Consider the following 11961-nt stretch of genomic DNA (forward strand, 5'->3'; position numbering starts at 1 on the left):
CAGAGCATGAAGGAATAGATGGGTGGGGAACTGCAGGGGGTGGGGAAGAACCACCCCGGGAGAAGTTAGTATAAAAAATGGCTTTAATAAGAATAATAAGTGCACAGGGTACAGCGTGGAGACAGAGGGGATAGTCCTAGGGGTCAGATCTTTGGCTTGGAGCTTATGGTACAATCCAAAAAGAGCAGGGAGAAGGGACCATCCTGAGAGAGACCCTGGGACCAGCGTGTGATGGAACAAGGGGCTGGCAGTGTTTGCAGCTGCCAGGGACTTCAGTTGGTGTTAGGGCCTGTCAGCATTTCTGAACAGCAGGCCCTATCTGTCTCTGCAGACCGAGCTCTGGCACAGAGGCCGGTCTCCTTGGGACAGCACCCCCACCCCCTGCAGTGCTGGGATGGAAAGGCTGAACAGCTGCATGGCATGTGGCTGAGGGGGCTGGATGAGATCAGCTGGCTGTGACCCCTGAGGACCTGTATGGGAAGGGGCAGTGGACTGTGGTCTGCCAGGACTGTCCTACACACGCATGCATGTCGCAGTCTGTCCATTATACTCTCGGGCGCTTCCTGATGGAAACAGGGCCCCGAGCGACTGGGCAGTGCAAGTGTGGGAATGGCTCTCTCCAGTCACTGCCTCTTGGTCCCTGGGAAGAACAACGGCTGTGCTGTGCAGGACAGTGAAATTACCTCACCCCCCAATCATGTCGCACAAAGGCCTCTCTGTGCGAGTGACTTAGCACGCGGGACTGCGTGGGGAGTGGCTTGTTCCGAAGAGGCCACATTGCAACAATGGAGATGCCCAGCTGGGGACACTAGGAGCAGGGGGACCAGCCACCCTGGGAAGAAGGGACACCAAAAAGCATGGTGGGGAGGGAGAGGCAGGGGGAGAAGGGGAGGTGGGAGGGAGTCCCTGGGGCAGATGGAAGGACCAAGACAGCCCAGATTTCAGCTGGCTAAACTGGTCACTGTAGCAAAGAGAAAATCTTCTTGTTCTAAGTGTATGTACGTGGGGAGGGGGAGTGGGGGCGGTGCAAGGGCATATTACATTTAAGAGGATGTCCCTCATGCTAGGGAATGGGTGGGGACAGTGCGGGGTCAGGGACCCTGGCATCTCATTGCTTAAACCTGGTTACCTGGGTTGTAGTGTGGCCAGCTCTGGTGGCTTTATAGCAATTCTCACAATAGTTGGTATTTTCCTGTAGCATCCCAGCCACCAGATTCAGGGGGAACCTAAGAAGCTCAGCTGCTATTAAACCAAACATGATAGTTTCTAGCTGTCCTTGGCTGAGGGGAAAACCTTGAAAGGGGACCAACCCCTCAAGTGTCCAGAACCAGGAGATGAATGAAGATTACTCCCCATCGAGTGATTGTAAAACCTCCTCATTGTTAAGCTGATCTTATGATGCTTTGGGGAAGGGGCGCTGAGGCCTGATTTTGAAAGCTTAGGGTTAGTGGTACTGGGGTTGTTCTGAAGAAGGCAAAGTCCTGAAGATTATGCTAGATGGGGCTGTCCTGGAGGACAGGATCGGGAGGAGGGGAAAGGCATGGCCTGAGAAGGCAGCTCCTCCTGATTTCTGCGTGTGTCAGATGCAGTACATGATGCACCTGCTCTGCAGGTCTCATTCAAGCCCCTGATCAGGGCCATGGCGTGATTTACCCTAGCTGTGCTGAATTTTGCCCCAAAGCCACTGATGTCTGCATATCCCCCTCACTGAGCTCCCATGTCACTGCTCTGAGCATCTCCCTGAAGACAGTGCAACAGGAACAGGGATTGCCATGATGGGATGAGGGGTTAGGAGCTCCTCTCAAAATCTGCATAGTGCAGTAGCTGGGCCTGTGGCCAGATTCTAGCTTGCATCTAGGAGATGGGACATGTCTGCCTTTCCGTCTGAGCAGCAGATCAAGCAAGGAGGGCAATAGGGTGGGAGATTTCTGCTGGGCACAAGAAGGATCCTACCCAGGGGTCCCACTGTCTAAGACAATGGCATATGCAGGCTTTGAATCAGATGGGAGGACAATGCCATCTGACTCCTGGTTCACTGGGGTGAAGGAGAGGAACTGGAACTAGATTCCTGTGCTCTGAAATGGACTGGGGCAATCCCTAGGAGGAGGAGAAAACCCAGCACTGGATTCCTGCCCAGTTCTACGAAGAGCAAGGACGGGACTGGAGAGCCTACATGGGAGGAGCCCTGGGTGTAGACCCGTAAGAACTGGATTGCCTTCCCTCATGGGGTTGGGTCCAAAGTGACATCAGCAGGGCTGGAGAGGGCTAGAGCAATGTGAGTCCAGCCCAGCACCCTGGGGACGGAGCTCTGTAGTTCTGCATGGCAGAACTGGGCTCAGTTCCCAGGCCCAAGATTTTGCTCTTTGGACTGGGAGAAGTGCAAAGGCAGACAGCCCCAGCCCTGGAGAAAGGCAGCCTCCTGATTTGCTTTGTATCAGTATGGTGACTCTGAGGTCCTTCCTGACTTCCATATTTCAGGGAATGTGCTGGCCCCAGGACAAAAGCTGTGGCTGTACAGGGGAGCAGGCCCTGTCTCTCCTTCTGATCTGCTCTTGGTTTAATCCCCACTTCCCTCTGGAGTCACTTGGTCATTTTCTTGTTGGGGGCTTGGGCTTTCTTTGATTTTTCAGGACAATTCCTTTGCCGGCCCCTTGGGCTGGTGCCTGGCTTCTGACGATGATGGCAGTGTGAGGGAAAGGGGCGTGTGTGATTCCTGATCACCTCACAGCAGCTCTGGACACCACCAGCTCCCTGGGGAAGGCAGAGCCCACTTGCAGAGACCTAACTGGCCAGTACTGCATCCTGGGCAGTGGCAGCACAGAAAGGAGGTGACATCTCTCCCAGCAGCAGAGAGTCACTGGCTCTGTGCCACCACCCTTTCTTTGCCAGAGCCATTGCAAGCATGTCGCAGGCTGTGGGAGGAGGGGGTGGGGCTGATGGGGCAGGAGGGTGAGGTGCCCCCTAGTTCCAGTCCAACACCCCCTGCTTAAATACCACCCTGGGCTCATGCTCCTGCCCAGGCATCTGTCATTACGTTCCTGCCCACCTGCTCTTCCTGCCTCCATCCCTAGCAAACCTTTGCCCTAGGAGCTTTTAGGGTCACCAGATTCCTCCTGCCCCCTCTCCCCCACCCATCCCAGCCCTGCACAACTCCAAAGAAACACGACTCTATCATGAGTTCACCTGGCAGTCTGGTGTCAGCTCATGAGGGCTGCTGGGCCCGAAAGAGTTCGCATCTCTCCGAAAGAGGAAGGGCATTCCAAGACCCTGGGACACTGTGACTATTCAGACCTTGACTTCATCATCTTCCTCCTCCTCATTGGCATACTCAAAGGAGTCACTGCGGCCCTCGCCGGTGACCGTGTCGCCCTCCTGCATGCTCGAGAGCTCGACCTCCTCTTCCTCAACCTCCTCCTCTCCCTGGCTCCATGCTGCCTCGGGGGAGCACCTCTCTACTGCTGCCTTCACCTGCCAGTAGCTGCTGCTTGGGCTCTCCCACGGTGCCTGAGTTCTCGCCACCCGGGGATCCTCCTCCTCCTCCTCTTCCAGGCTGTGGTGGGTGCTTGTCCCCCCATAGTGGCAAACCAGCATTTGGGCTGCCCGGTTGAATTCTCCAGCCCCCATGATGCAATCATGCTGGTGCCCCTGCCATGGGGTCTCTCTCGACGGTGCTCCTGCCCCCTCAGAGGGCTCTGACTCCCATCCAGGACTCTGGTTCTGTCCTCCTGCACAGGCAGGCCCTTCCTCAGCATGTTGGATGGCATGGGCCTCTCCATTAGCGCACACGGAGAGTCCCAATGGTGAGCTTGCCTCTGAGAGGCTGCCCTCCTGCCTGGAGGGGCCCCAGAGGCTTGATGCTGTGTTGCCATCTATATGGTCAGTGTGGGGCACCCCCAATCCCCGAGGAAGTGCATCTTCAGTCCCTTCATCATGCAGGTGGAGGGGTGATGCAGCCCAGCCTCTGGCCAGGGCACAGTCTTCCTCTGTTTCCTGCCTCTTGCTGTCAGCTTCTGAGAAACTGATGACATGGAAGAGCTCGCTCATGAGGGAAGGCCCGAGGTCCAGCCGGAAGGACAACAGGGAGTCTGAGCGTGTGAGCTCCGGTTCCACGGGGAAAGAGTTGTCTTGGGTCTTCTCGGAGCGAGGGATGCGAGGGATGGTGCAGAACCTGGATTCCAGCCCTGGAAGGACATCAAAACCTTAGTGGGAGGAATGCCTGTGGCACTGTGTGAGAGCCAGCTGGGTCCAAAGGAGAGGGAGATGGTTAGTGTATGAGGGGGCTGAGATGAACCAAGGACTTTATATATGAACTGGAGGAGACAGCGATGTGCAAGTCCATGGGGCTATACTGGGACCGGGGTTACCCCTGTGGAGCAGCCTGTTTGGAAAACTAGGACCAATTTCACCATTTGTTGGCCAGTCTGCACCAGGGAAGAATGACCTCTATTAACAAAAATGAGGAATGTATGCCATGACACATTGACTGGGGAAGGCAGGCTCATGCCACAGCATTTAAGGACTGGTCTGTACTTGGCTCCCACAGCCCAGCAGAGATGGGGGCTCAGAGCTGGGACAGGTCTCAGCAGAGAGCTGGGATGTTTATGGGCCAACCGGCCTGGGGTCCCAGTGTCACTGTGGCACAACTGTTGTCCGGCAGGTGGCAGCATTGCTCCACAGCCACTTTGGCCTGTGCCACAGTAGAGGAGCAGCCACGTCCTGGAAGCTGCAGCTGTGCAGCAACAGGCTGCGGCAGACGCCCTCAGCTCAGGCTCCAGAACTGGCCCTGACTCCTCCCGTCCCACCCAGACCTGTCGCTCTCCCATTGTTCCCACTGTCTGGCGCGTTGTGCCATTGTTCCCCCTGCCCCGCACGTTACCACGCCTGGAAATGCTGAGCTGGGGGATGCAGTTCCAAGAAAGCAACCTTTGTGCTAAAAGCAGCAGGCCCCACGTCACCACCCAGGCTTCTTGCTCAGACAATAGCCAGGGCTCAGGGACATTGGCAGGGCAGCATGGAGGGGGCTGGGACTAGAATAGTCAGAGTTGGGTCAGGTTGGCAGCAAGAGGCATTGGCAGAGCTGCGGTAGGGTGTGGACAGTCAGGCTGTTTTGGGAGAAGTTTGCTGGTTGCCTAATGGACAGCCCGGAGTAAAACCCACTAAATGCCCCCTTAGCTTTTATTGCCTGGGGCAAGAGCAGGCCCAGCTGCAGGACACTGTCCTTGCCAGGGGGCTCTGCCATCCCAATGAAAGGACCTGTGCTGGAGGGGAAGGTAGTCTGCTATCCCTGTTCTCTCCCTGAGGCAGCCAAGGGGGCAGTGAGGCCCCCCCAGCCTAGACCCAGTTGGAAACCCCTCTCTCCCCATCATTCTCCATCACTGGAGGAGAGCTCTCTTGGGTGACTGCCACTTGGCACTGGGTCAGAGCTGCTGTGTGAAGGGGGAAGTCTTCCATATCCACCCTCATGGCTTGAGCCCAGCAGGGCCCAATTCCCTGTTTAACCGAAGTCAGGGCAGGTAAAGCTGGGTGCTGGGTGAGAGGCTATTGCAGAAGAAGTTCATCTTGTGATTCACTGGGGTTTCCCTGGCTCACATGCAACTCCTAAGCAGTCCTTCTCATCCAGAGAGCTGAAAGGTGGGTGCTCTTATTCCCAAGGCACAGAGAGGGAAACTGAGGCAGAATATAAGAAAACTGTTTGCCTGAGAATCCCTGGCACATCTGAAAACAGCAGTTTCTAAGGCCCTGCTCTGCTCCTAGGACTACTCACCATAGGCACGGTGTGTCTCTGAGAGGCTGTTGGGGGAGCTCGTGAAGGCATACTTCCCTATGAGGCCATCGCCATCCCCATATGTCCCCTCGCTGAGCTGCGGCAGTGACACAGCATTCTTGATGATGGGTGAGATGTCTGGGGGGGCAGGGGAGGCCTCAGTCTTGCCCCCACTGCCCCGGTTCCTCAGTGGCGTCCTCCGCACATGCCGCAGTGTCCGGGCAAAGAAGCTGTTGCCTTTGGGTGTGTCGGTGCCGCCATGGTTGCTGAGGAAGGAGGTGTCCCCAAAGACATCCCCGCCACGTCCCACATGCATGGTGTGCCGGAAATCCCCCAGGGGTGGGCTGATCATGTCTGGAGTCAGCTCTGACTTCAGCCGCCGCTTGCCATGGGAGCCCGACACCCAGCTAATCACTGGTAACTTCCCGAGGCTCATATCGCACCCCGTTGTTACCCAATGCCTCCTCCCAGGAAACCGGCCTTCAGTGGGGAGGGGACAGATCCCAGAGGGGTTGCAGTGGGCTGTCAGACTCCCATGACTCCCATCACTTGAGTCCTGTGGGCCAGGTTGGGGTGATTCTCACTATGCAGCCCCTCAAGCCCTTTGGCAATGAGGACACACTTGCCTCAGATCAGCTGTTGAGGAGTGTGTGCCTGTCTTTCCTTCCGTGCCTCAGTCCTTTAGGGTTCCTGTTGCACACTACTCTCATTAAACTGCCAAGGAGCCTTGGCCTAACCAACTTGCTCTTGGCAGCTTTTTCTACTGAGTAAAAACCTCTGGATCCTCATCTCTACCTCTGGTCTCTTCAGAAAGTGCCCTAAGAGGTGCTGGGAGGGCAGTCTTGCTTTTCCCCAACCAGGCTGGTAGGATAGAAGAGCTGGAGTGATTGTATCTTGGAGGAATCTGATGTCACTGGTTACTGTGGTCACAGCTCCATCTGGCTAGAAGTGAGCAAAGCTGAAGAATTAATGTTAATCCATTGTCCTCTGTCTTCTCCGTTCCTTCCACCTCCTCCTCCTCCCTCGAGTGTAGGAGCTGGTTCACAAGATGGGGCAGCAGGTCCAAGGTGTCAGAAGAGGAGCTTTCAGAGTGACCTTCTTGATTCCAAGGCAAGATGGCCTACAAAAGACACACAAGGGTAGGTGAAGCCCTGAGATGGGATTTTCTGATTGGGCTGCTGTCAAGAGAGCAGTCCTCCATGATGCTCAGCTGGGCTGGAATTTCTGCCTAGGATGGCCAATGTCAATGCATAGGCCAGTGGAAGTGGAAGTGACACCCTGAACCAGTGCCCAGCCCCACTCCTACCCTGTGCCTGACTCTACCTCCTACAGAACTCACTTGGTGCTCCTAGGGACCTGCATCTGCCAGCACCCCACACCTGAACCTGAAACCTGTCCCTAAGGCTCACAGACACTCAGCCTGACTCCTGCCCTGGCTCCTGGCTGTGCAAAGATGTAGGCATGTGCTGACCACTCCAGTGAGACTCCTCACCTGCACAAATGCCTCCATCTTTGCAGGTGCCCCATACTCAAATCCATCTCTCTCCTGTCCCTCACCCCTCCTCTGAGCCTCTGCTTGAATCTAGCCCTGAACATTTTGCCTGAGGAAACCTTCATCCAGCCCCTGGTACCTTCTCTTACAAACAAGAAAGGAGATGCCACGGAGGAAAGAGTCCTTCTCAGAAACATGGATTGGTGGAAGAGGAAGTACATCATCATTGTCATTCACATCAGTATTCTCTGACTCTATATGAAAACAGCACCAATAATCTATTTTTATTTCTATGGTGACTTCTCCTTGTGAACCAGAAAGTGCTTTGCAAATGCCCACATCCCAAACATGAGTGCTCTGGTGGGAGAAGGACATAGCGTCGCCCTCACTTTGTAGACAGACAAACTGAGGCACAGACTTGGGAAGCGACTGTAAAAGGGAAAGGTCCTAAAAGCAACCACTTGCAAAGCTAAGCCTGGAACCTAGGCCTCTGACAGGGTATGAATGTGTATAGAGCTATTACAGTGATAGGCATATAACAGGTAAGTGAAGGTCAGCCCAGTGGTCTCTAGGCTGGGCGGCGTGCCTGTCATACCAGGGCCAGCACCCTGCTTTGCAGACCTGGAAGAAGTAGGCTAGACAATCAGATCAGGTTTGCAGTGAGGGGTTGCACTTAGGAAGAGGTTGCTCCACTGCTGAGCACTTCTTGCCTCCAGCATCTCTGCCCCAGCCTCTGTTGGGCATTCAGAATTGTCACTACGCCAAAGGCTGATGACATCTGAAAGGGCTCTTCTCACCAGGGAGGCTCATCCCAGAGTCTTATGCTAGATGAGGCAGGAAGGAGGCAAGCTGGGTCTCTCCAGCAGGAGGAGCTGGAGGCAGACCATGCAGCCTCTTCTGTGGACTGAACTGGAGAGGCAGCTGGACCAAGAGGCTTGCTGGAGATTGGAATACCTACAGCCATAGCAACGGTTCTGACCTTAGAGCTGAAGTGTCACAGAGTCATTGAAAACAGGGTAGGAAGGGTCCTTAAGAAGTCATCTCCTCCATCCCTACCCCAAGGCAAGAGCAACTGAACCCAATTCATACCTGACCAGTCCCTGGAAGATGTCTATCTAACCTGCTCTTGAAGACCTCCAGTGATGGAGCAGGGGGAATCCCCACTTCTCCATGTGCAGGGGCTGGGGCCAATGAAGCAGGCATGGGGAGGATGAAGGTGCAGAGAGTAGTAGTGGGGAGCTGGGGAAGTAGCACAAGGAGGAACACCATAATTGAGCCATGGTAGCAGCATTCCTAAGGGGCCTTGGCTCTGTGGTCCTGTATCTTGGCTGTGGCCTTGTTGCCATTCCCTGACAGCCTTCCCCTCTGTGCTTCCTGCCCCACCACACATCCCTGTGCTACCCCTGCCTGTGGGTCACCTTGAGGGAAAGCAGGTGCCAGGGAGAGCCAAGCTCCAGGAGCACTGGCTGTGAGCCACCGTCTCTGCTGGTGCCACGTGTCCCTGCCTAACCGAGCCAGCCATGTTTGCTCACCTCGGGCCCCTCTTATCTGCCAGGAGTTAGAGTCTGGCGAATGGAAAACAAAACTCCCATTGAAATCCATTGCACCTATTGGCTATTTCTTCTGGGGCGGGGGAGCATGAACGGCTGGGGGAGCCTGTTTTGCTTTGGCCTCCATTGCCCTGGCTGCCAGTGCCCTGTGCTGCCCCAGAAGCTGGAAGAAACGTTAGCCCGAGGCTTGCCAGGCATGTACGGTATTAAGGATGGGGCTCCTTCAGTCCTGTCTCTAACAGGGATCCACAGGATCCTTTCCCCCAGGGGAAGACTAAGGGTGAGAAACTGCTGCTGTGTGGCATATACTGTGTGGGCTCACCACTGTCCTTCCAGCCATGTCTGACACATGTCAGAATGACCCCTCTCACGTCTGCCCTTGCTGGGCCAGGGCCAGAGCCAGGTAGGAAGAAGAGGGCATTATGCCAAAGCCCTGCACTCCTTTTGCAGCCTTGCTGAGCTCCCACAGGCACAGGAAGAAATGAGCCCCACATGTAGTGTGGGCAGTCAGACCCCTGAGATGGCATTCCTGTCCCTATCACTGTAAGACATGCATGTGGCTGGGGGCCCATCTCATGCCTGAACATGGCCCACCCCCTAGTTTCATCCCACACAAAGGATCCTCCCTTTCTTCATACTAGGCTGAGCCCAGATGTCTTGGCATGCAATATTGCTAGGGAGACAGCTCAGGAAGAAGAGGGAAAGTGGGTAGAATGACTGTCTCAGCTGGGGTTGGGTTAGGAGCCCATTTCCTGGCTGACATGATCATTGGAGAGCAGGGCCTTTTCTCCTCTTCATCCCTTCCCTCCCTCCCTACCACAAAGATGACTAGCCCGAAGTTGGAGCTTGGACCTCCCCAGCACAACCACCCCTGGAAGCTTCTAGCCAAGCAGGCACTGCCCTCCCTAGTGGCTGAGGAGCCTAGTGCCAAACCAGCCTCATGCCAACCCAAGCAGGGTTGCAGGTTTCCAGCAGGCCCTGAGCCCTCTCTCTGGTCTCCCACTTTGCCCTTTCCCTTAATTCCGCTCTCAGCGCCTGCTGATGCGTTTCCGACCAAACTGTGCCCAAAGTCAACACAGGCACTCACAGCCCTCCCCTCCCCTCTCTCCCTTCTCAGCTACAGATCGAGTTCAGCTATTTCTTCCAAGTGGAGCTCGTGATTCGCTGGGCAAAGGGTCAACTATAGCTTGAAGAGAACAAGACCATCTATCTCTACCACTCTACCACTGCAATGCCTGAGCACATTTCTTTTTTCCCAACTCTCCTCCTCAAATCCTCCCTCTTTTTCTCCCTTTCTTCCTAAAGGGACCTCACAAAATCAACGGTTCATTCAGTTCAGAGCAGCTCCCTTTCCCATCTCTAGCCTTCCCACTCCCTGAGTTGAACTGGCTTCCAACTGGCTTCTCTCACCAGGAACAGATCGTTATTCTCTCCTGGAAGAGCAGAAACCAGAAAGGGGAAAAACAGTCCAGATGTCTCATTGGCCAGGGCTGCCAAAATCAGCCTCCCTCACTATGCTCCTGCCCCAGCAGGATATACTCCGCAGAGGGAGAGAAGGGAGGTGTTCAGGGTGGTCTGAGGAGCGATGAGGTGGGAAAGAGCAACAGGAAATTTGGGTTGGTGCCTAGGAGAACTTTCCTAGCCATGAGGTCTGCCAGACCATGGAGCTGTTTTCCAGGGGAAGTGTTAGAAGCCCCATTGCTCAGAGTCATTTAGAAACCGGCTGGATGAAGCCTGGGAAGACTACATAAATGAGGGGAGAGTCTGGGGGAATGGGCTAGATGGGACCAGCTGGGCCTCTTCCATCTCCCGGAGGCTACTCTGTCATTAGGAGAAATGCTGGGACTGTGCGCGGAGCCATGGCTCCAGGATACAGCGAGTCAGGATCTGCCTGCTGCTCTATATATATCACATAGGGAGTTTTCCAACCACACACGCTTTAAGGCTGAGTTTGGAATTCCAAACACAGCACCTTTTGGGCATCTCTTCCCTGCCCCTCACCCATTGCGACTGCCTTTCTTGTTAGAAAAAGCAAAGGCTCTCAGACTCTGCAGGAAAGGACGGCTGTCCACAATGAGGGAAAGACGGCAGGGGGAACCCCACTCCACCCCAGCTCTGCCGGTCAGATACCCCTTCTTCCCTATCTCCTTCTGCATCCTGCTGTCCTTTCCTTCCCTTGAGTCTTTCCATGCTTTCTCTTCCTCCATGTGCCCCTTCCTCTCCCCCTTCCACATTTACTTCGCTTCTCCTTCTTCTGCCATTTCCTCCATTCACTTTCTTTCCTTTTCTTTCTCTCCTCTTTTCCAAAATTCTTTCAGCTGCGCACCCCACTCTTTACTCTCCATCCCCCTCACTTCTCTCTGCTCTGCTTAACTTTCACACACACATACCCACATACACAGGTAGACATACAACATCTAAACTTTAGGCTTTTACCTTCTCATATAGATTTTCACCCAAAGAATTCCCAGAAGCTTCCAAAATTTCTCTGTGCTCTCAGTGAAATGCTGTCAGCATTGCCTCTCCAAGGGGAGGTGACCCCCTTTTCCCACAGTTGTCTCCCTGGCTGTCTACCCCTTTCCCGTGCTGTTCCTTGGCTTCTGTGCATAGCAGGGGTGCCAGTGAAGGGAGGGAGAAGGGAGCAGGGAGGGGATGTGGGTGGGGTCTCTGCAGTTGCTGACCAATCAAGTCTGGGAAAGGAGGCCAGAGAAAAAGAGATTTATTCCAACTGTCCAGGAAAGAAAACTTCAGGAACTCCATCTCCTCCCCCAACCCCAGCGCTGCCCTTTCTTCTCAAGTCAGCAGCCAGTCGCTGTCCTGTAGACAGCTGCCTTGAAGGAAGCCCTTCTAGATGTGTGCCTGTATGTCAAGAACCGGACATTGGGAGGGCCCACGGCCCCCAGCCCACTGGGCACCATGCTGGCTGTGGCAAAAAAGAATAGGTGCTGCCCTTTCTGGGTGATACATCTCATCACAAACAGGTTGTATGAGGACACTCCAGGCTCTGGAAGATCTAAGGTGCCTCCACCATGCACTGTCATACTTGTTGCCTATGGTGTCAACAAGGAATGGAGAGAGGGTGAGGACTCTGGCCAGACTGGGAGGGAGGGTCTCTTAGTATGACTGAGCAGTGCTTCTGGGTAGGGTCAGGAGGG

General features: G+C 54.8%; 1 protein-coding gene across 1 annotated transcript; it reads right to left on the minus strand.

The window, feature by feature from the left end:
* Positions 1–65: 65 nt before the first annotated feature.
* CDC42EP1 (CDC42 effector protein 1) lies at positions 66–11425 on the minus strand. Its single transcript, XM_019515251.1, has 3 exons — positions 11243–11425; positions 5765–6884; positions 66–4181 (listed from the first exon to the last, which is right to left on the minus strand). The coding sequence occupies exons 2-3, from the start codon at positions 6198–6200 to the stop codon at positions 3286–3288; spliced, it is 1332 nt and encodes a 443-aa protein (XP_019370796.1). The 5' UTR covers positions 6201–6884; positions 11243–11425; the 3' UTR covers positions 66–3285.
* Between the last annotated feature and the right edge of the window lie 536 nt (positions 11426–11961).

The sequence above is a fragment of the Gavialis gangeticus genome, unplaced genomic scaffold, assembly GCF_001723915.1.
Source record: "Gavialis gangeticus isolate Ggan-Ray unplaced genomic scaffold, GavGan_comp1, whole genome shotgun sequence".
Lineage (NCBI taxonomy): Eukaryota > Metazoa > Chordata > Crocodylia > Gavialidae > Gavialis > Gavialis gangeticus.

Excerpts from the sequence above, each read along its gene's own strand:
- CDC42EP1 (XM_019515251.1), bottom strand. The coding sequence starts at position 6,200 with ATGAGCCTCGGGAAGTTACCAGTGATTAGCTGGGTGTCGGGCTCCCAT. Across the intron at positions 4,182-5,764 it reads AGAGACACACCGTGCCTATG|GGCTGGAATCCAGGTTCTGC; the intron begins GTGAGTAGTCCT and ends ATGTCCTTCCAG.